The 25,979-nt window shown below is 32.3% G+C and overlaps 1 protein-coding gene across 1 annotated transcript in view; it reads left to right on the top strand.

The window, feature by feature from the left end:
* Window positions 1-22,560, top strand: part of LOC145276836 (uncharacterized) — a 64,996-nt gene extending 42,436 nt beyond the window's left edge. The window contains exons 2-3 of the mRNA XM_080128200.1: window positions 1,822-1,913; window positions 13,862-22,560. Of these exons, the coding sequence (XP_079984326.1) occupies window positions 1,824-1,913; window positions 13,862-14,737 (966 nt within the window). The 5' untranslated portion in view covers window positions 1,822-1,823 and the 3' untranslated portion in view covers window positions 14,738-22,560. The remainder of the gene's footprint in view (window positions 1-1,821; window positions 1,914-13,861) is intronic.
* Window positions 22,561-25,979: the final 3,419 nt, after the last annotated feature.

Here is a 25,979-nt window from a genome sequence, read left to right as displayed (position 1 = left end):
CCAGAATTAACCTCCCTTTCTATTGCTGGCTGTAAACAAAAGTTAGTAAATATGGGCCACTGTATATGAAAAATCAGTTTTTGCCGTTAAAAAACACAAACCAGTCTACCGATTTTTTATTTTTTATTTTATTCTCTTAATGAAATACATGAGTTTTTGATTTAATATATTTTATTTCTTCTTTATGGAGTGAATATTTTTTTTTTTAATATCTAAAGAAAAAACAAAAACATTGAATGAAATAGAAAAAAATTGTCGTAATGATACGAAATTTTCCGAACAATATAACAAGATTATAAGGTTTCACTTTAAAAAAAATTCAACGTCGTTTAAAAAAAAAAAAATTTAACTTTGAACTTTACAGGTAAATTCGCAAATAACTGTCTTTTTTTTTGTTGTTTTAAATCAGCTTATTTTATTTATTGATCGTTTATCTTCAATTTGTGATATATAAATTTGAGGTGAGAAAATTAATTATTTTCATTTTAATAGACATTTCAAAATGAGGGCGGGGGGTGAATTTAAAAAAAAACGCTCGTCTAGAATATTATATTCGGTTTATTGGAAAGAGCATAAAATTTCACATTGAATCTGAAAATATCTTAAAACTTGAACTAATTTTGATAGATTTTTAAAGTTTAAAAATTGAAAGAAATTTAACTCGTAAAATTCAATTGATTTCATTATATTAAAAAAAATGGCTGCATGAACGCACGCAGGCACTTTGTAAACACTGTTTTTTAAAAAATAAAAAATATTTCTATTATTTTTTAAACAACTTTAATAGTTTATTTTGGAAGTATATTCCATAAAGAAAATAAACAACCCACTTTAAAAAGAGAAATTATGAGATTTTTTTTAATATTTTATTCGCAGTTTTGTGTTAGGGGTGTCAAAAATTCCCCCAAAATTCGGATACACCTAAAAAATCATCAGACCCCAGTCCCTGTTGATTTTGTGGTGACTGGTGGACTGGTAGAGTGAGTGGTGGCCTTACCTTCTCTCTTTGAGAAGACTTTAGTTTATTGCTAATCGCCCGAGGTGTCTTTACCGGAATATGCCGACGGGGCTGCCCAGGCACTTTTTGCAGGGGACGCTGATTTCTCAATCCCACTTCCCGACCCTGGTGTCTAAGTTCTTGCAGTGGTAGAGAACTAAGCAGCAAAGAAAGCAGCATTCATGTTTTAATTTTTTTTTTTGTAATGATTATGATCCTTATCTTCCATTTTAGCGATCAAAATTCAACATAAACAAATTATTACAAAACAAAATTTCTTGGATTTTATCATATTAAATTTTGTAGTTTTCTTCCATCTTATTTCTATCAAACGATTTTACGGTCAATATTTTTTAGAAACGTTTCCCACATCTATTGCGAAATCGATTGTTGTTGATCATTGATTCAAGGGGAGATAATTTGATAAGCCATAATCGGCACAACAAAAGAAATCTAATTGAATAGAATTGCGCTCCCCTGCATTGTACTTACATTATTTGGGGAATGTTTCATTTTAATTATTAATTTAATTATTAATTAATTAAAATAAATAAGACGAACAGTAGGCAGTGTATCGCCTTTGTTCCTATTTCCACTGTCAGAAAAGGGAGTCATCTTCGACGGATACGGAAGAAACCGACGCACATTATTTACTACTAAACAATAAACATGAATGGACGATTGGACGACAATAAAATGCATATGACTGGATTTTTTTGAAAGTTAATAATAAATTATAATAACACGCGTTTGGGTATATTACGGGCTTCCTGTGCTATTCTTACGGTAAGTTAATATTTACATTTTTTTATTTGTTTATTTAGATATGTCGATAATGACAACGTGTATCCGACTGGTGCCCAAACTACAGTCTGTGTTACAAAATGCTTGGCGAAGCAAAACGATGCGTGGTTTTGTAAGTGGCTTTATTTTATTTTATTATTATTATTTTTTTTTATTGTTGTTGAACTGAAAAAAAAATCGGGTTTGTATTACTGTACACATAGATTCGAAAAAGTTGTCAAAAAACAAATATATAACAGATAAATGTTGTCAAAAGGCAAGATAAGTTACTTTTCTACCAAACTGGATATATTTTTCGTGTTTTTATTCAATGTAACATGTTTATTCAGCTCGAAAACCATACAGCGTTTATCGATGTATTGGAACATTCAAGATGGCGTCTTATTCTCTCTTTAACACGGTAAGTGTGGAAAAAGATGTTATAAATAAAAAACCGGATAAAATACTGTTAAAAACTCGCTCAATATATGTTACCGTGACATAGGTTGACATATATTCGGCGGGTTTTTAATAGTATTTTGTATAGTTTTTTATTTATAACACCTTTTTCCATACTTACGGTGTTAAAGAGGGTGTGAGACGCCATCTTGAATTTTCGAATACACCGGTAAACACTATGTTTTTCGAGCTGAATAAATATGTTACATTGAATAAAAACACAAAAAATATATCCAGTTTGGCAGAAAAGTAACTTATCTTGCCTTTGATAACATTTATTTGTTATTTGTTTTTTGACAACTTTTTCGAATCTATGTGTACAGTAATACAAACCCCGAGAGGAGTCAACAGAGCAAAATAAAGGATGAAAAAACAAAACAAATAAATGTTACAAAAGGCAAGCTAAGTTAATGTCTCATATATATATAGATAAGTTTTTTTTGTGTATTTTAACTAATTTTGGTATTTTTTAGATTAGGTCCGCCTCCACAATTTTCTTTTAAATGACAACTATTTAGGTTTTCGACTATGAGGAATAATACGAAAATCGCATTGAAATTTTGCAGAAATAAGTAGTTATTGAGATATAAAAAGTTGTATTATGCATTGTATTCTTTGGCGGCTATCTTTTTTACGCGCGTGCAGTGTCAGTCATAGATGAGTAGATTTATTTATAGCGCGCACGCGTGTAAAAAGATGGCCGCCAAAGAATACAATGCATAATACAACTTTTTATATCTCTATAACTACTTATTTCTGCAAAATTTCAATGCGATTTTCGTATTCAGCATAGTCGAAACCCTTTAAAGGTCGTCATTTAAAAGAAAATTGTGGAAATGGACCGAATCTGAAAATTTCCCATATGAATATGGCTTTAAGAGACCATCATTTTGCTCTTCATTTCAACTTGACTATCTTCATATTTTTAAGTAAAATCACTTTAAAATAAGTTAAAGTGATTTTACTTAAAAATATGAAGATAGTCAAGTTGAAATGAAGAGCAAAATGGTCTCTTAAAGCCATATTCGAGCCTCGATGATTGGCCAAAAATTAAAAATTAAACAAAATACTGCTAGAATATTACATTTTCGTACTTTTCATACTTTTTCACTATTTGCTTAATTTTCGATTTTTGAGCGATTATCAAGGCTCTACTTGGGCCAAGATTAAAGTGTAGTATCTGTTCTTCAGATGATGCACTTCAATTTCTTGTTTTGTCAATGTAGGAGAAATCCTTCATGACTGAGAAAATTAAAAATTTTTATTTCTTTTCTCCACGTTAAAAAACGACCCTGGTGTCTAACTGTCCCGTGGGGAGGCATTGTAAATAGACTAAGGCTTAAATGAGACCATCGTTTTTGTTTTTTGTTTTAATTGGACTGACTTTATGCTACTTTTTATTTTTAAGTAACTCTTTATAATAAATTAAAACCTAAAAAAAAATATATATTCCAGTAGGTAGAAGAGTCACTTAGCTTGCATTTGATAATATTTATTTTTCTGTAGATATTTATTTATATTTTTACATAATTCAGAATGTATAATTGTATTTGTACACATTTTTATTTTGGTAGTTTTGGACAGTTTACGGACTCTGCTGAAATAACTATATATAAAAACCAAATTTGGTTGTAAAAATAAATAAATAAATAAACTTCTAGATAAATGACTAACTAAACGATTAAGATTTTTTGAAAACGCATTAGACATTAAAAGTGAATATTGTAATGTATTTTAAAAGGTTGGCATGCTGAAGATATTCAAGTAAGAATCAATAGAGAATTAGGGGAACCTGAGGGGGGGGGGGTATTAGGCACCATGTTCTGCTGATTATATGTTCCATCTCCATAAAAGTTAGTTTTCAGTTTTATTGACTACCATGAGCAAAATACATTTGTGATGACTTATTTAAACAAGTATTGATTTGTGTTCATCAGAAATGAATATTTTTTTATTGAATATTTTAAAAACTCGGGTTAGCTTTCAAAAACTTTCAGTTTCTTGGGGCATTAAGTACCGGAGCTGTATGTAATAATCACACATACATTCCTTATTTTGAAATCTTGATGTGATACAAGGAATCCTAGATATCACACCTGACCTACTTAATGCCATGCCCTCTACTAGCTCTGCAACATTCCTCAGTGTCAGTATCTCCAGATTGTGACACTGGGGATCTTGATCATGATGGTAATTGTGTGTCTCCGAGTCTAGTGTACTTCGAACCTTGCTTCTCTACTTTCTTTTCTGTCACATGCTGTAGTAGCAAATATCACCAGGGGTTTGTTGATACTTTCTTCTGGTGTGATGATCTCCCCTTATCGATCATCGTATTGTGGCTGAGATTAAAATTGGCGAGTAGTTGTTTGGGATAGAAGTCTTTCAAGAGTTGGACAAAGGGAGGCAGATATGTCTGAGGATGAATGTTCTGTAGAGGTAGCTGAAGATGAGGGTCCTAGAGTATGGGGCAGTACAAATACTGGAGAAGCTGGTGTGAAGGAAGATGTGGAGGGCTCTGTTTGAACAGCAACAAAAGACTGACTTTTCACTGTGACAATTTGAGGATTGAAAGGATAGATGCCTGTGCAACTGAATCCTGTTTTGATGATCTCTGGCTTAAAGAATTTATTTGTATTTACATAAGCATCATAGGAAAGTTCTTTTTTATTGGTCCTATGTGGGATCGGGAAAACTTCACGAGAAGGAACCATCTCAGAAGTGAATCTCCAACTCCATCAGTTTGATGCATTCATCAGTCTCATTTTCCCCAGAGACAGCACTGTTTCACAACATGTTCATTGATATGGATTTCCTCAGATGTTATCCTGAACAATGATTTTTATTGATTTCAAACCATCTGAATTGTTCAGACGATTCTTTATTTACATGCAATCACTCGTGTAGTGATTAGTTTTTTATTCAATTGCATATAAACCAAACATGTTGAAATTCCCATAGAGATATATCAGGCAATTAGAACATTACTTTGCATGTTCACCTCTTTCCTAATTTCTACCCATCCTTAGTTTGACACTAAAACAAACAGTTCCAGTTGAGTCGTCTATGTAAAATGTAAACGGCCATGTATTGCCATCTTGTTTGTCATCATAACTATGTCAGTATTAACAATATTTCATTGCTGAACGAAACAACTTATGTTCCTGTGTTAATGAAACTGTTAAATAAATTGGTTTAATTAAAGAGATGTTAGTATTTTTTTATATGAAACTCTGTTGATCATCTTTTCCTTCATCATTTCAATCAAGGACAGTCAGCTTCTTGAAATTAAATTTAGATGTAACTGATTTTTGGGTACTCTTGAAGAACCAGATCCGCTGGATTTTCCATCAATTATGGCCTAGACTTGACGGGCAATCATTGGATTAAGCCGATCATTGTTTAAATGTTGAAACGCTAAATCTGCAATTTTTTCTTTCTTGTTTTTGTTTTGTATAAAAAATGTAATTTTTTAATTATGTTTTAAATGATGGGAGGGGCATATTTTTTCTGTTTATTTTTTTTAATATTTGTTGAGAAAAAAATAATTTGTAAATTCTTTTCTGTACTTTCACCTAACAATTTATGGTTTTCATAAAAATCATTCATCTTTTCTTATAAAAAACACTTTCTATTTACAAAATAAACCTTTACTGCCAATTAAAAAAAAACGTAAGTTTAAAAAAAAAAAATGTACTTTCACTTAACAATTTACGTGACGACGAAGTTTTGTAACTATTCTGTGCAGTGTGCTTCCATCTAACAATTTAATAATGAAAAAAAGATATGGCCAATTTGAATTTTAAACTGAAAAAAACATTTAAAAATAGCATGGTAACAAAAGTGCATCAAAGTACAGTAATTTTTTAAATTGTTTATTTATTGTATTTCTATATATTCCGGTTTGTTTTGAAATTTCTGTGTCTGTTACTTTGCTCAGCTTAATCCGGTGACTGCCAGTTGAACCCAAACCATAATTGACAGAAAATCCCGAGGATCCATGTCAAATTCTGAAAAAGTACCGATTTTTGTTCAGTTATGAGTTTGAATTAAAATCTGATTAGACATGAGCTTCATTTCCATTATTTTTTGGATTCCCTCAAAAGAAAGAAAAACTACAGCTTTTACTAGTTGATGTATTCCATTGTGAATAATGTGAAAATAAACCCGTGAGTTGTTTAATGTTTTGTCATCACAAAGATGCAGACGTCATTAGTGTGTGTGAGGGAATCTGAAATGTTTTAAAAAATCAAAATCCAACAGGTTTCGATTGGTAAAATTCGATGATAAAACTTTTTCATCTTGCATGGTGATTGAAAATGGAAGAAATTCCCATAAAAATCCAAACAAAACCATAAATTATCTTAAGCTTAATATCGAATTTGAACTGCAGGGTTATGTAAAAACAGTCTTTAATACATCAGTTTCCCTAAATTATATATATATATAATATATATATATATATATATATATATATATATATATACGTTTCTAAATTTTTGAGATGAGGATTAATTATCCATATTATTTGGACTACTTTTCTCATGTTGAGTGTTATTTCCACAACATTTTGTTCAATGTGAACTCCGATCTTTTTCAAGTATTTCTTATTAAATTCTGGAACCTACACAGAATTTTGAACAGAACCCTTTGTTTAATACACCGAGTTAGCATGCTATTGTTCCCTCAGCCATAACTGGTTAGAAGTTCTAAGTAATTCGCAATTGTATTTTGAGTGACGATTGAAGAAGAGTTTAACTTTTACAACTGAATTTTACCAGCACTTTATCCACTGTACCACAGGTCATTGCGGAAATTTTTATATGACGTTTGGACAGCTTTAACCCGGTTTTGTTTCCAGATGGGTATTTTTACTACTTATATATAATATCACTTTTTTTATTATTAGATATGCATATTTTTTTCTATTTTATTACTACCTACTTATTACTATATATATTATTCAATATTTATAATTAATGGCTCCCATATGGTGTTAAATTCTATACTAGATCTTCCACCCAGCATACATGCTGATCTATTGAGTCGACTTACTCTCCAGCATTCTTCTCCATCTATAATTTTTATTCCGTTATGTAGTAGATGGAGTACTTGGTAATATTCATTTATAAAGTTACTCTTTTGAAGGTTGAAGATTCAAACCGCAGTGCGATCGACACTCAAAATATAATTCTGAATTATTTAGAACACCTACCCAGTCATGGCTGATGGAACGGGAGCATGCTACTACCATAGATTAAAAGTTCTGTAAGAAATTCTGTGTAGATTCTTGAGTTTGATAGGATACACTTGAACAAGGTCGAAGGCTACATTGATCAAAACATGAAAATAACACTAAAGATAAAAACAATATCCCGGAAAATCCAAATATATATATATATATATATATATATATATATATATATATATATATATATATATATATATATATATCATATTGTATTTAACTAATATTTAATTATTAATGTTCATTACCAAGTTGCTATGCTTCAAACCTGATTGTAATTAATGATATAAATGTCGTTTGTAATGATTCAAAGGATTTCTTTATGCAGGGTTATCTCTCTTTTACATTATATAGGAATTATCTCCCTTGTATCTGTTCCATAATTTCTAACTAAATATATTTTAAGTTCACATAATTTGAGAAATCAAACTATTTAAAATGTTTTTTTGTTATTATTTAGAAAAAAATATGGTAACACATATAGATTAAAAAGAAATTATTTTATTAACACTTTTTTAGTACACATATTTTGATTCAATTTTTTTTTTTTTTTTTTTTTTTTTTTGGTGAAATTGAGCTTTAAGGGTCCTTAAAAATTTAACAGTATGGAATAAAATGACTAACCCATAAAAATGTATCAGACCGACAGACAGTAAAAGATTAAAATAATTTTATTTTTTTTATATTGCTACCCCAACTTATGGTCAGTAATAGGATTAAGGAAGAGCATGTTTTGTTATGCCTTTTAACACTGAAATCTTGATGTGAATGTCTGAGATTTTTGGAGCAAGATTTTGGCACTGATGTCGAGAAAGTTCAATAACCATCATGGCAGGGTAAAATCTGATTCTGAAAACTATTTAAACGAGAATAAAATTTACATTTAAAAGTTATAAAGAAAACATGTTCTTCCTTACAAGTAACCCTAAATGTGGCAATTTGAAAATACTAAATTAATAAATGAGTTTTATGGAGCTGTTAAAAGTCAATTTACAATCTATGTGACCTTTAAATCAGCGATCAGTTTAGCATGTAAAACAAATAAATATACTAACATTTCTTTCAAGTTTAACTTGTGGCAAGTAAGTCGTATTTTTATTGTTTATTTTGATAAGATTTAGATGTAAATAAAATGTAATAATTTCTCTTCATGAAGTTGCAATACTTTAGTGTTATTTCAGTTTTTATTTACAGCTTTCTTTAACTTTGGTTACTATTGTCAGTAATGGATGATTAACTCTTTAATATTAGTGTTTTTCGACGTAATGCACATAATATTGTGTGGCTTTATGCAATAAAATCAGTTTTGTTTTAAAGATGGACAGACTCTCAATAATACGGCAGACTTCAAACCTTTTTTAAAGAAAAAAAGTTTTTTTTTTTTTAATTTTTTTTTTTTTATTACATTTTCACCCCAAACAAGGCAAATTGCCACTTTGGTGTAGGGGGCTACTATCAGGGGCAACAACTACTGGGGTACTATGTAGGGATCTGGGCAGCAAGGTGTCGGTTCACGTTACACTTGAACTTCTGCACGTCAGTACTGTTGGGGAAGCAGGGACCTGGAATGGAATTCCAGAGTCTTGCGGTTCTGGGGAAGAAACTATTGGAGTAAAAAGATCTTTTACATCTAGGGACCTCTACAGTGTGGGGGTGGGATCTAGTAGCCTGTCGGGTTTGTCGAGGGTGCTCGCATCGTGGGGGCACAAGTGATTGCAGTTCGTCAGAGCATTCACCACTAAAATACTTGTAGAAAAGGCAGAGGGATGCAACATTTCGTCGATGGGACAGAGGCTGAAGCTTAGATGCCAGTTCAGGGCCTATCAGGTTTGCGACTCTCTTTTGAACCTTGTCAAGGAGCGAGAGACTAGTAGCAGATGCACCAGCCCAGATGTGGCAGCAATACTCCATACATGGGCGAATGGTGGCCTTATAGAGGTACAGGATACTTTCGGGTGTTAGTAGTTTTCTAGCACGGTAGAGAGAGCCTACCTTTCTTGCAGCGGCCCTGGCAATGCCTTCAATGTAATTGTTCCAACTCATGTTTCCTGTGAACGTTAGGCCAAGGAGTTTGAAAGATGGACTCTCAGATAAAGAGTCGTTGGCCATTGCTATGGGTGGTAGAGAGGGTTTCTTGTAATTATTGAATGAAACTAGTTTAGTCTTGGCAGCATTGAACGCGACCAACCACTTTTGTCCCCATTCCACTACAGATTGGAGGTCTTCCTCTAGTGTTTCTGACATTTCTTTAGAAATGTGTTCATTCGTCTTCCTGTCGTGTCTGCCATAGAGTGTAGTGTCATCAGCATATATACCCATCTCAGAGGCAATGTTGTCGGGGAGGTCATTTATGAATATCAGGAACAATAGAGGTCCAAGGATAGAACCCTGGGGCACTCCCGCATTTATATCATATTGTTTAGATGTGCGACCGTCGAGGACTACCTGGATTTTTCTCTTATCTAAGAAGGATTTAATTATGTTAAGTATTCTACCAGTGATACCGTATGATCTGATTTTACTGAGGAGACCCTCATGCCATACCCTGTCAAAAGCCTTAGATATATCTAGAGCTACCGCTCTGCCTTCCCCCGCTTTGTCCAGTGAATGGTATATACGTTCAGAGATCACAGTGAGGATGTCTGCTGTGGAACGGACTTGTCTAAATCCATATTGTTTGTCAGTCAGTAGTTTAGCATCTGTAAGATGATGGACTAGAGCATGGTTAATTATGGTCTCAAATATTTTGGCAAAAAGTGGGAGGAGGCTAATGGGGCGATAATTTGATGGGTCTGTCCTTTCGCCAGAATTCTTGAATACTGGTACCACAGAAGCAGTTTTCCAACAGCCCGGAAAGCAAGCTTCATTAAGACATTTGTTCTAGAGTTTGGAGAGAACTGGAGCTACTTCGGCTGAGCACTTTTTTAATAGCACAGCTGGGATAAGATCGGGTCCACATGCTTTTGAGGTGTCAAGGTTTTTTATGATAGCATGCACCTGAGCAGGGGTGGTTTTCAGATCGTCTAGTGTGGCGTCTGTCCGCATAGGAAAGTCAGGTAGGGGGTGGTTGGAAGGGTCCAGTGTGGAGTTTGAGGCAAACCGACTGGCAAGCATGTTAGCCTTGTCGGTTGCTGAGGAGACAACCTCGTGATTGTTGGTTAGTGGGGGAATTGTTGATTGCCCATTATTTACTACACTGTTGTAGATTTTCCAGAAGTCTCGAGTTCCTAGTTTTTGTGCTTCGATGCGCTTTTTAGTGGTTTCCGTAAATTCTCTCTTAGCTGTCGCTATTTCTTTCTTAACGTTATTTCTAGCTTCTATATACTTCAGTCTGTTTGAACTGGACTTATGTCGGTTAAACCTACGGTATGCATGCTGCTTTTGAGTAATGGCAGTTGCACAAGTCGACGTAAACCATTGGGGAGAGTGGGGCTTACTATAAAATTTCCGCATGGGAACATGCGCTTCGATTGCAGTTTTGAACCAGTCAGTGGTCTCGTTTGCACATTGTTCAGCAGGGAGAGAGAAAATATTTTTCCATGGAGCATCTCTAATTTGTTCCCTGTTCTACTGTCCTATGAATCCTATTATGAAGATTCAATACTTTAGCTGTTGGAATGAACCTTATATGTACACAATAACGTCTCTGTCATTTTGTATGTTTTTATTTTTTTGGAAGGTAATGGGATTTTGGATTTTTTCATTCTGATTAATTTTTATTCATCGAAAGATGATTTCATTTTATTTATTTTGATATGATTTGCAACAATATTTAATCCTTTCTCTTAAATTTATTCTTTTGTATCGTTAATAGTTTTTTTATTTTCATATTACTTCAACTTAGGTTACTATTTTCAATGACGGGTGATTTATTTTTCATGTTGGTATTTTTCAACTTAATGCACACAATATTGTGTGCCGCTATGCATATAAAATCAATTTCATTAAAAAAAAAGTAGTGCCACTTATCAATAGGTGGTCTTAATATAGTATTTTAAACGATAGTATAAAGGTTTCATAGAGTATGAATTGACTTTTAACAGTTTTGTCATACTTTACTGAATTTTGTATGTTTTTATTTTTTGAAAGGTAATGAAATTTTGATTTGGTTTAATTATTGTTTCCATTCTGATTAATTTTTATTCATCAAAAGCTATTAGGTTTGTTAGAATTTTTCATGTGTTCAAAGCATACATTTTTAAACACCATGAAATGTATTTTCTGGATCAATAGCACACAGTCTTCTAATTTTCAACAAAATTTGGGCGGTTATAATTTGGTGCCTAATTGTACTACCAAAATAAATTTGGCATGTTTATGTGCCAACATTAATAGGATTGATATGAGGAGATAACATTTTGGTTTGAAATACCTACTTAAGTGTTCAATTGTGTTGTTTCATTTCTTTTACATATAAGGATAAAACTGCAATTAAAGATCGTCTTAAACCAATTAATTTAACATCAAACCATATCTTTACTTAAGTATAACTTTACTGCATTTATTTTGTAATGCACAGATTAAAAAAAAACAGCAATTTTCTGTTGACTATACACATTCTTTTAATTTTATTAAAAAACAAGTGCAATAAAACAATCTTTTCTTAATTAATCATTTCAATTTATTTATGAAATTCTAATGATTTTTATCTAAAACGTATATATCATAAATATTTAACACATATAAATTTTATTATCACCATTTTTAATTCGAGCAATTATTTATTTAAAACTTAAATAAAATTTAAAGCATCAAGTAAATTTCATTCAAAACTAAATGATATTCATACTCCTGAAAAGCAACAATCGATTAAAACTTGAGATGCTTCATTTGGTAAACATTTCTGATTATTTTTTTATTACATTTACTAAGTTTATTTTATTTTAGTTTTAGGTATATTGACATTATTTCATCATTTCATAAGTGTTTTTCTTCCTGACTTCATGCATAATAGTCAATTAAACCGGAATCACTTTTCATGATCGCCACTGCCTGCCTCTAACACTGCCCTCAATTTTAATTTTAACATTTTTGTTCCCTCCATTAATTTTAGTTTACTTTTCTCCATCTTTTCTGCTTTTGGTCACTGAAGTAGAAATTACCTTCTGCTAAAAAAACATGTTTACATAACAATATTTGTGTTTTCTTTAATTTTATTCAATATTGATTATCATCTTTCTTAAAACCCACCACCTTGCTAATAGGTTCATTCTAGAAGGATATCGCCTCCTCTGACAGAGGGAGAAAAGAAATTTAACTCTCTCCCGAAATAAGGCTCATAAACTATTTGCTGTCAAGTTGTCAATTGATTTGTTGCAATATTTTTGCTGTCTGCCAGGACTTACCTATCTAAATTTGTGTAACCAAAAAACAACTCCAATAAAAATGAACAAATTGCAAAAATCTAAACATTTCCATTTACAACCTATTTGTGTTTGTTTTAGCTTTTATGTTTCATTTCTTACAAAACATGCTGCACCTTTTTATTTTGTTTCTTACAAAATATACTATACTTTAAACCTTACATTAAGTCAGTGTGAAACAACCTTCAAATTGAACAAAGAAACTCGCAACTCTTTGAATCAAGGTTGTTGATATTTAATAGAATTTATGAATCTTATTTCAGAGGAGGAGGGATGAAAAGTTTTTTCCAATTTTAATCCTATTTTAATCATGCAAATTAGTTATGGTTGATCTCTTTATTTTAATTTAGAAGTTAATAGTTATTTTTAAAGTTAAATGATTCTTTTATATTTCCTTGGGCAATATCAGGACATAGGTCCTGCTAGTGTATAATATTTGACCTTATAATAATAACCTTAATAATAACCTTATTTTATAAAAATATCTTCTTTGTGATCATTTTATGAATTAAGACAATTTCTAGTGTATATTTTGACCATTTTACTACAAACTTTGTAATATTTAAAAAAAAATATTTACTAAGAAAAAACCCTAAAAAAAAAATAAAACCTCCGATTGATTTAATGAACCTATATCAGGATTTAAAAATCACTGCCCTGCACAGAACTGTCAATATTTCATCCGATGGTCTACTTCAATCGACATTGCTGTGGTTTGGGAATTAACATTTTGCTAGGAAACCCAGGCATTTCTGACTTGAATTTTTTGTTTAAAAATCTGTAGTGTTTCAGTCACAAGATGTTCATGAAGCAAAGTTTGAATGTACTCGTTTCTAATTAACTTTATCTCCCTTTTTGTATAGCCTCCAATTTTAATATTATATTCTAGTTTCTATGTCCAGACGCTGGAGTGCAAGTGTGAATATAATATAGTGTATTGGTTATTATTATTATTTTGGTAATTGAACTAAATGTTGTATTTAATGTTTTTTTTTTTTTTTTTTTTTTCTACAGGAGCGGAGTAACATAATGGCTGCTAATTTTCAAAAGTGTTTTGGAAACAATAGACATGGGATCACTGTCGACAAATCTATGGGAACCAACGAAGCCTATTCAATGCAATCCTCTCTGGAATATGTGAAAATGTCTGAACATGTAGAATTATGGAAGCTGAAATCTGGTAACTCATCCTTACCACTGGTCTTGCTTTTTCCCTGGTTGAAAGCTAGAAGGTCAGCCATACAAAAATATGCAAATCTTTATCATCAACGTGGAATGGATGTACTTGTAGTAAAAGGTAGGATGAAGCATTTTCTATGGCCGCCGTATGCTTTTAAACTTGGCCATGAACTTGATAAATGCCTCAGAGATATACCTTCTTATGAGAAATTCTTTGTTCACTGTTTTTCCATTGGTGCTTATAATTACACGATTGTGCGAATGAATGCAAAATCTGGTGTACCTTGCTTTCCATCAGAAAAAGTTGTTGGTCAGATATTTGATAGCATTGTGATTGGAACTACTGCGAATATGACCGAAGGTTTGGCTATTTCAGTTACAGCCAACAAACTGCTGCAGCGAACAATACAAAGTACGGCTGAAGCTTATATTCAGCTGACTAGCAGGAAAACACAAGATCTGTATGATGAGAGCATTCAGTTTTGTAAGGAGAAATTCTTACCCGTACCATCTTTATTCTTTTATTCTGACAACGATGTGATGTGTAATGTGGATTCAATGCGTCAATTTTTGGCATTTCAAAAAGAAAGGTATGGCGACGATATCTGGGAAAAAAGTTGGCCAATATCTATCCATGCTGGTCATCTTCGCTCCCATGAAGAAGATTATCTTTCAATGTGGAAAAAATTTCTTGATAAATTGACTCTTTAAATTTTTACTGCAGCAAATACAGATTAATCTAACTTCAGCAAACTCTGCCAAATATTTTAATGAAAAATGAATTCTTTTAATTCAATTAATAGCAATTTCATACTATTTTTTTTTCTTTACATCGAATAAACTAAAATCAAGCATTATTGAAAAGAACATAAAAATAAAGAAATATTATTTTTTAATTTTTAAAAATTGGTCTGTTAGAACTGGAATTATGACCATTCAAAGTATCAAGAAATGCCTGGTTTACTGGACATTTTGTCTTAAGTCAGTTTCCTAAACTAATTAGCATACTTCAGTTTCATTTTAACAATTGTAAATAGAAAGCTCATAAAACAGCTAAGAAAAATGGTAGGTAAAGCTTTATCATCATATGAAGAACTATTCTGATGGACATTATCATTTGTCATTATCATATCATGAAAAATCCAAGATGGCGACCAGGAAATCGAAGATGGTGACCACGACATGATTCAAAGAAATTATTAACAAAACATACCCTTATAGCATATCAAATTAAAAGAAATTTTGTACAGATTAGAATTATGTTTTCAAATACATTAAAATAATTAGCATAATTAAGTTCATTTTATTGGTTTTAAGTGGAGACATCATAAAAACAGCTAAATAATGGTAGGTAACGCTTTATCATCATGTGAAATATTATTTTATTTTATTTTTATTTTTTTTTACACGGTGGTCACCACTTATCAAGGCCCGGAAGCCACTCAGGGATAAGGGTTATCCCTGAGTGGCTAATAATAGACATGGGATCATTGTCGAAAAATCTATAGGAACCAACGAAGCCTATTCAATGCAATCCTCTCTGGAATATGTGAAAATGTCTGAACATGTAGAATTATGGAAGCTGAAATCTGGTAACTCATCCTTACCACTGATGCACATTATCATTTGTCAACATTACACTGTGAAAAATTCAACGTGGCGACCAAAAAATCCAAAATGGCAACTGGGAAATCCAAGATAGCCACAAGAACACAATTCAAAGAAATTATTAACAAAATATGACTTGACGCATATCAAATAAAAGGAAATTTTGTACAGATTACAATTGTTTTCAAGTACATTAAACTAATTAGCATAATTAATTTTCAGTTTAATGGTTTTAAGTTGTTGTGACAATTATTGAATGTACAAGTTTTTATTTTTACGTCATTGTCAAGACTTCAAAAATTTCAAGATATTGCGGCAATTTTTTCTTGTTCTCGCTTGTCACCATTTGTTTTTTGAACAGAATAAACATAGCACCAAAAATTTATTGAGGAAGGTAGAGGAGTAATTTATCTTGCCTTTGGTAACATTTATTTGTTATATATTTGTTTTCTGACCACTTTTTCATACCTCTGTGGATTGTAAAACAAACCCAATAAATGTTATCAAAGGCAAGGTAAGTTAATTTTTTATTTAACTAGATAAGTAGTTTGTACAGTTTAACTCATTTAAAAGCATTTTTTGCTTAAGTAAAAAAAAAAAGTGTTGTTGAGTGAAAGCCGTTTGAATTAACAAGTTTTTTAACAAAACAAAATTATAGCACTATTTTTGTAATACTACTTTTCAGTTAAATTCAAGTTTTACGCAATATCCTTTATTACATTGTTAGGTAAAAATACAGAATAGTTATGACCCCCCCCCATGTTAAGAATAGGTTTCTAAATAATAACGTTAATACAATATAATTATTAAATTGTTAGATGAAAGTACAAAATAGTTACAAAACACCTCCTCCTCATGCTAAGAATGGGTTTCTAAACAAAGCATTTTACAAGTTTTGGGTACTCTGTTTTAAAGTCTTAGAAAAATTTACTTAAATTAAAACTTTACCAAAATTCAGGAAATCAACCAATTTAAATGACATTTTCAGTACAAATTAAGATTAACAGAATATAATATAAAAATAACATTTTTGGATGTCTTGTTTGTTGTATTAAACATTCCAATCCCATTTAAACAAGTTTTTCCTTTAGCTTTATACAAATAAATTTTTGGTACTTTTGTTACCATGCTGAAATAATATTATTATTTAGAAATCCATTCTTAAGATCTGAGGGGAGGGTGTTTTGTAATTATGTATTTTCACCTAATAATTTAATAATAAAAAAAAAAATATTTTAAAACTTGAATTTAACTTAAATACTATTTTTCAAAAACTAGAACGGTAATATAAGTGCAAAAGTACCAAATTTTTTTTCTATTCAATTTTTTGGTTTGAATTGAATATTTTTTTTTTTTTTCCGACGCTAACATAGAATATTATTCTTTTGATAATCGATAACTGATGTTTTCTAATAAAAAAAAAATGTTTCTAAGCAGATATTTTGTTATGAATTTACATGGTAACATTGCACATCACTCGTGACTAACACCACTATAAAAAAAAAAAAATCAAATAGTCGCGCTCACTATCATTTCATTCGATGCGCACGTAAAAAGTTCTTAGCCAATTCTTTTCAAATTTTATAACAAAAGAAATAAATATATTGGCATACATACAGTTTGAACAAAGTTTTATCTTGATTTATTTTGATACTAGAAAGCCTCAACTTCAAGATGTAAAAAATATGCAATGTCATCAACTAGTAGAACTTCCATGTCGAGTATTTATATGAACAAACCTAAAACACGTGTGTCTGAAAAGTCATCTGCAGCTCGCAAACAAACCATGGCAGCGTTTTATTGTTAATAGAATTAAATTGCGATTTCTTAGAATATACAAATCACAACAGAAATATTAAAAAAACATTTTAAAGAAAATTTATTTTGAATCCAGTCATAAATTTTATATTGATTGATGTAGAAGAAATCTAATTACTGATTTAAAAACTATGACTGTCAGATTAAATAGCAGAATGTGTCTTGTCCAGTGCTAAACGGTACCTCATTTGGTATTACTACATTTAATGTTTTGATTATTAAATTAAAAATGTTCATATGAATTGTATTATCGTTTGCATTACAATAAAGTAGAGATGCATATTTGGCCATAATGGATGGCGTCAAAGACTATGAAATATTCTGTTTCAGGATTCACAAGGACCCATGGCATAATGGATAAAACTTCTTAGAAATAATCAGCTCTAAGTGTCTCCAGGAGATTGGAAGCTCATTCATTCCTCAATATGGCCGATGGTTAAGAATGCAATTATGAGTTACTTAAAACTTCTATCAGTGTTTCATGCATGACGACAATATTACAATATTACAATAGCTGATGTAGCAAAAGCAAGTTACATCTGTGGATTAAATAAGGGATTTTATTTGAAATTTTTGTACAGATTCCCAAGTTTGACAAGATGCACCTGAAGAAGGTTAGAGGTTACATCAGCTAAAACCATGCTCTTCATGGGTTTTACTGCAAATAATTATGTCATCTAAATAGGAAAAGGTTTCAGATAATTTGTTATCGGAGATAAAAGAATTCATAAAACATTGAAATACAGAAACACCATTTGTGACTCCTATAGGTAGTCATGTAAATTGATATAAGCGAGTTCCAACAACAGGACAATTTCAGTCTGGTAGTATGCTTCAGATAAGTCAATTATGCTAAAGATATGATACTTGGCTATTTGATTTACAAGATTATCAATTCGTGGTAATGAGTATGCATCAAGCAATGATAGTTTGGGAGAAATCAACTACAAATCATTTCTTTTTATTATGTGAAAAATTTGCAATGATTTGGGCATGCCACAGAAAATGACTTGTTTCAATTATATCATCTGCAAGCAGTTGTTGAATTTCTTTTTCAATGTATTGAGTATCCTCCGCATTATAATTCTGAGACTTAGTAGCAATCGGTTTGCAATTAGGGGTCAAGTTTTGGAATACTTTAACAGGAGCACAATTGATTTTAGTTACAGCGCTAATATTTAGACTATCCTGTGGTCAGCCAAAAGAAATGCATTTTTAAGAGTATAATATCCATGCATGAATTAGGGAGTATTGTGAAGTCAATACTTTTATACTCCATGCCATTAAATGTAATATTCTCAGTGCAATATTGAGATAGTTTGAGGGAAAGGGTGGTTGATGCCATAGAAATTACAGAATCCTGTTTCTGAATAGACAGATTCAAGGTTTTAACGAGACTAGCACTATTAAAATTATCGGAGCTGTCTGTGTCTATAAGGATGGTAAGTAGTTTACCTTTTAATTTTACCATTTTAGTAACAAGACAATTATCAACATTGTTAGCATGGGCTACAATAACAAATGAAGTAGAATGTGAAGGTGTTGTCTTAGTAGAATGACAGACTTTGGCAAAATGGCCGAGTTTGCCACATTTTTGACATTTTATTTGAAGCAGGACAATGGCGGTGATCATCCTTAGGGTGATGTTTCCCTCCACAATTGTAGCATCGGTCATGAGTACAAAGGGCAGCTGATACCTCCTACAGAGTCACACTGCATACACGGGTCAGCGTTTTTAGTAATAGTATTGGCGGCAGAAACAATCTAAGAAGTATACGACTCGGCACAAAGGTGAGTTTGTTCCAAAGCTGTAGCACATTGTGTAATCTCCTGGAGAGTTGATATATCATTTTCAGATAGTCGGGCACATATCACAGAAGACCGAAGGCCATGTATAAACGCATCACAGACATATTAATTCTTGTAAGTAACTGGAGTAACATCTCTGAAGCAACAGTTAGCGACAAGGCGATTCAATGTCTGAAGGTACTGGTTGATGGATTCATTTCCAGTTGTAGATGACTTGCATGAATAACGTTTGGAGGTTTATTGTAAACGGTTTTTAACAATGCAATAGCATGTTCAAATCTAGAACAACCCTCGATAATATCAGCAACAGTAGCACTAATGTTAAAATAAAAGACTAAGTTTATCTGGATTTGAATACTCAATGGTAGATAAATAGTAAGTAAAGTTTTGTACCGTAGTTTCCAGAGTTTGCTAGCCTGAGGGTCTGCAGAAGATATGTCGAACCTGTCAAATCAAATGACCTTCTCCATGAAGAAATTAATAAAAAAAACAATTCAGTTGAATGAATTGTAGTGTATTATAGTGTCATTAAAACAAAGAAGACCATAGCAAGGCTTTATTCAACTGACTTGTACATAATTAATTTAACTGAGGCAAGAGGCCAAAAGAATATATACAAAAATAAAAAGGGTGTATTTAAATAAAAAAGATCACGTGAGCAAGAATTATAATAGTGTTTTCTTTTTTAATGAAACTACAACAGAAAGTTATTCCCCACACTCCATAAAAATTGTATTACAGTATCAACTGACTCCATACTCAATAGTCGTGTCAAGGAAGATGGGAAGACGGAGGAGATTAACAACTTACTAGACATCCATATGATGAATGTGAAGAGAACTGTGACCTTGGAGAGGTTTATTGCCACCCAAATTCCAGTGAACGCTAATGATTGTTGCCAGTGAGTAATTAATGGTAAAAGGCTGTTGCGACAATGCAAATTCATTTACAAATACCCTTGCAAAAAGTGGTGAACACTGAAACTCTATGGACATTTCCCTGAACACAACAGGAATAAATCTTTGATGGTGGACTGTGTTAAAACTAGAGAATAATGACGACAACAATAACATTGCGTTTCTGAATTTTTGAGATGAGGAATGGTTATTTGTATTGGATTCTTGATACTGTTATCGTCTTGAGTGTCATTTTCATGTTTCGGTCAGTTTAACCTTCGACCTTCTTCAGGTGTATCTTGTCGAACAACGAAATGTTTCTGTTGAACTCTGGAATCTGCACGGAATTTTGAACAAATCCCTTTATTTACTTCACGGAGGTAGTATGCTCTCATTCTGTCAGCCATGACTGGAGAAAGGTCCTACATAACTCGAAATTGTATTTTTCGGTCACAGACAGTTAGGATTAAACCTTCAATCTCCGGGAGTATATCACATTATTATTGAATTTTTCCAAGAACTTAAACCACTGCACCCATGGATCTTTGCAGAAAATTCTATGAATTTTAAGAGGCTTAAATTTACTTCTATTTCTAGATGTACATATTACTATTTATTGCTACATATCATTACTAATATATATATTATATACTAGCAGGCCGCCCAGCATTGCCTGGTCATAAAATATTTGATTAATGCAGATTTCATATTTATTATATTATATTGAACCAAATATATAGTAATGATTTTAAAAGTTAAAAATGACCAAAGCGTTTAGCCTACAATTTACTTTTTCATTTGACATTAATGCTTGAGATATGAAGATATGTTTGTTGCAAGGCTAAAAATTTAAACATGAACCAATAGCTATTAAATGTAATAGCTATTAGTTCATGTTTCAATTTTTATTTATTTTATAAATGCATATTTGTAATGCTGTCATTCGACCTTCACCTGGCAAATTCCATTTTTAAAATTTTTTACACTTTTGCCCACATTTTATATATATATATATATATTTTATATTTATATATTTATATTTATTCTCTAAGCTCAAGGAAAACCTTAGAGGCTATCGTTGTGAGACAATTTCGGAGATGAAGAGGCTGGGGCGAGGGTCATTGATATGCTCACACAAGATGACTTCAATAGGTCCTTCCAGAAGTTGTTGGAATGGTACAAGTGCATTGCAACCAGAGAAGATTACTTCATGTGTGTACTATCAAGTGCCCATACGAAAAAGTCTGGAAACTTATTAAAGTTATATAATGTGTGTGAGTATTGAATGAACAGACAGAACTATTTTTAGAACACGTTACAAATGCACAATATTTCATAATTTAACATGTTTTAAACACAGTTTTATATGTTTATTTAATGGTTTTAAATTCTTAATAAGCTTTCAAGATCTTTAATACCAATTCACACACAAACACACGTGTGTGTAATGTTGCTATTTTCTTCAGCTTGAATGTAATAATGTTATAAACATCTTTCCTCATGACTTTACGGAGGGTTATCTCCCTTTTTAAATAAAATAGAAGTTACGTCCCTTGCATCTGTTGGCATTTGTCATCCGTTAAAAAAATGTATTTTCGCTTGTTTTTCATTAAACCAATGGACATGTTTAACTAAATGCCGTAGTATTTTAAATTCGCATAATTTGAAAAATCAAAATATTTAAAATGTTTTTGTCATTATTCAAAAAGAGATGTATACAGCAAAACAATAATAATCACTTTATATATACACACGCACACATCTGTGTGCGTCTGTGTGTGTATTATTTCAACAGCCAGACAACGTCGCAGCTCACAAGAGCCATGACAGCAAACAAACTGGAAGTCAAAGACTCGAGTTTCACCCTCACTTGGGCTCATCTATTTGACACCTCGAAACTTGGGATTCAAAATCCGAGCCTCTTATATGCGAGGCCAGCACTCTACCAACTTGGCAAACATGCCCCACACACCAGAAAGTCTTCCAACAGATCAAGAAAACTGCGTCAAAATCCGACAGTGGAAAGAACCTACTTCGTCTCTAACGGTTGGCTTGATCTGTGAGAGTTGGCAGACTTTCTTGTGTGTGCGGCACGTTTGCTCAGTTGGTGTAATGCTGGCATCGCATGCAAGAGGCTCGGGTTTTGAATCCCCAGTTTGGATTTGTCTAAATGATGAGCTTAAGTGAGGGCATAACTTGGACTTCCGGTTTGTTTGATGTCATGGCTCTTGTGAGCTGCAACGTTGTCTGACTGTAGAAATAATTTTATATTATCTCAAATTCTGAATATTTATATATATAAATTTTATGATTTGAAAAAGTTAATCTTCAAATACAGAATTTTTATTGTTTGAAAACAAAGAATACAATTGAATAAATCTGTATCCTTTTTCTGCCTCAATATCCCATTCTCCTTATTCTATGAATCTAAAATGTTTTAAAAACTTTAATTTTCTATGTTTATGGCTTTTAGCAAATAAGGTGCAAACCAATAAAAAAAAAATTGCTAATATTTTTCCCTTGAGGAGCTGAATAAGCATCGAAAACTCATGAGTTAATGAAATAGATTTATTCAATTATATATATATATATACATAGACCATGAAACGAGGACGCGATAGAGAAGAGCTGAACAAAAAAGAGAAACGCGTGTGAAAACAATGATTACGTCTCATGAATTGTGATTTAATTGTACCGTTTAAAGAGAAAAAACGAGATTTTTAGTTGTTATAAGTAGAATATTGATCGAACTTTTAAAAGAAGGGGAGTAAACACTACACTGTTAGCTTGGGCCGATCTGTCATGTTGGTTGTCACTTGTGAGTTAAAGTGAATGACTTTTAAATTGATTCAGAAGCAGATTTCATATTGTTATGCAATTGAAAGATGTGTGAGATGAAAAAAAAAAGAGGGACAGAAGATAGAGTGTAGGGGGACACTGACATGTTTAATTTTTGTTGTCAGGACTGACAGGGATGCGAATTTGGTAGGAAATAAAAGAAAACATGGAACTGGGATTTTGCGAGAGGAAATTTTTGGGGACAAAGTGCCTCATTAACTGTGGTCACTTTGTGTTATGAGACTGAGAGAGAGAGTAAAGAAAGGAGAAATGTGTAATCGTATTTTTCTTTCTTTCCGTTTTTGAGAGACGAGGGAATTGTACAGTTATGTGAATTTTTGACAGCTTCCCATTCAATTGAAAAACAAATAAAAAATATCCTTTCTCTATTGAACTTTTCAGTTTGAAATAATTTTTATTTTATTTTTTTTGCATGATTCCAGACAGAAATGTTTACTAACATCAAATATTGAATCGATATCTAGAAACAAAAACAAAGACAGGTTTTTGTTTTTAATTTTATTAAAGAATATTAAAAATATAATTATGTTGCTATCTTCTTCAGCTTGAATGTAACTAATGTTATAAACATCTTTCCTTATGACTTGCAAAAAAAAACCCAAACAAAATCAAAAAATACCCAGCTATGTACGATTGATTGATTGTTGAAAATCGTTTTTAGCCGGATAATTACTTCACGTTACGATGTGGTAAATGAGAGAATTATTTATTGATTTTTTTTGGAAGTTTATGCTTTGAAGGTCTGGCATGAGTTATTGTGAATAACCGATGAGAACTTGAATTTAGATGCTAATTAGCTAATTTACACAACATTCTTAACAAAACGCAACATCATTATGAACACACACACACACAAAACCCAAGAAACCAACTCAGTCTAGTTCATAAACATATTTTGAGTTATAACGTCTATTGTTTGTAAAACGAGAGAAGATAAAAAAAATCCTTGACTCCAGTAAAGCAACTGGCCCTGACGGTATTCCGATTATAGTGTTGAAAAAGCTTCAACTAGAACTTGCCCCATACTTACAAAAATGTTTAAGCGTTGTCTTAAGAAGTGCTTTCCAACACCCTGGATAACCTGTATTTAAGAATTCAGGTGATAAGTCCTCTCCCTCTCATTACAGACCAATAAGTCTCCTGTGTGTCATGAGTAAGTTGCTGGAATCCATATTAAATAGAGAAGTACTCAACCATCTCAGCAAAAATAACCTTCTTAGTGACATGAAATATGGTTTCCATTCTGCAAGATCTACCGCAGATCTGCTAACGGTTATATCTAATAGGATTAGTGAATCTCTTTACAAAGGCTTCCTTTGTAGGGCAATTACTCTTGACATATCAAAGGCCTTCGACAAGGTATGGCATAAAGGCCTACTTCACAAGGTTTCCAGCTACGGTATAACTGGAAATGTTTTCTCAATTATTAAATCATTTCTCTCTGATAGGCTCATAAGAGTAGTGATTGATGGGCAGAAATCAGAAGCCCACAATATTAATGCTGAAATCCCTCATGGGGGTCAATCCTGGGTCCAACTCTCTTCCTGATCTACATCAATGATATCCCAAAACATACTTAAATCATTCGTTGACATCTATGCTGATGACACGACCATCTATGGCAACATATCAAAGACTGTAAATGACCAAGTTCTCCCTGATTCTCTCTCCTCTGATCTTGAGCGCATGGTACAGTGGGGGAAGAGGTGGCTGGTTACTTTTAATGCATCCAAAACCAAGCTCCTATCTTTAAATCATCAACGCCCTAATCCCCATCTGGCATCAATTGAAATAGATGGCTATCGCCTTGGGGAGGCTCCATAGTTTGACAAGCTTCTGGGTTTGAACTTTACTCCTAATCTGAAATGAAATACGTACATCGTCTGTTGCCAAGATCGCTGGAATAATGGTGGGATCCTTCTACCGCTCCAGAAGATATCTCACTACTGATGCAATTCTCTATTTATATAAAAGCCAAGTATGTCCAAGGATGGAGTACTGCTGCCACATATGGGCAGGAGCTGATAAAAACAGCCTATCCTGCCTTGACAGAGTACAAAATAGGCTTAGTGGGGGATGCCGTCTTTTCTTCCCTGCAACTTCTCTCCTATAGAAGAGACGTTGCGAGCCTGAATTTGTTTTATCATTATTTCCATGGGAAGTGCTCGTCTGAGCTCCAATCTCTGGTCCCCCCCCTCGCCAATCTTTCACAATAAACACCCGTCTAGCTGAAACCACTGTCAATAATTTTCCCCACTCTTTATCTGTGCCTAAATCAAAATGTAGATTCCATGAACAAAGCTTCTTTCTTAGAAGTGCACGCCTGTGGAACTCTTTTCCGTTTGCCTGTTTCCCACCTGACTTGGATGCCTTCAAGTTTAACATAAACAAATTCCTGATGAATCGTTCCCTTAAGTAAGACACTTTATCAAATCTCCAATACTAACAATTACTATGATACTATCCCATTGATTACTGTACATGCAATAACCCTTATCCCCGAGTGGCTTCCAGGCCTTGATAAGTGGTGATCACCATGTAAAAAAAACATATTTAAAAAGAAAAGTATGAAAACATCATTTTTGCGTCATAATTGCACCACATATTTTGAATTTTAACGCATATTGTTTGTTAAAAAAAAGAACACGAAAATTATTTTCACATCATAATCACACCACATATTTTTAATCCTTACAAAAGAAAAGAACACAGATATTATTTTCATGTCATACTCGTGCTGCATATTTTGCATTCTAACATCTATTGTTCATTAAAAAAAAAGCACAAACATTATTTTATATCATAATCGCACCACATATTTTGAATTCTACTATCTCTTGTTCGTTAAAAAAGAAAAGAGCAAAACCATCCTTTTCACGTCATAATCAGACCACATATTTTGAATTCTTACACATATTGTTCATTAAAAAAGAAAAGAATAAAAACATTGTTTCACATCTTAA

This window comes from Euprymna scolopes, chromosome 5, assembly GCF_053919585.1.
Source record: "Euprymna scolopes isolate OS-2025 chromosome 5, ASM5391958v1, whole genome shotgun sequence".
NCBI lineage: Eukaryota > Metazoa > Mollusca > Cephalopoda > Sepiida > Sepiolidae > Euprymna > Euprymna scolopes.
This window is presented reverse-complemented; position numbering and strand designations above follow the sequence as displayed.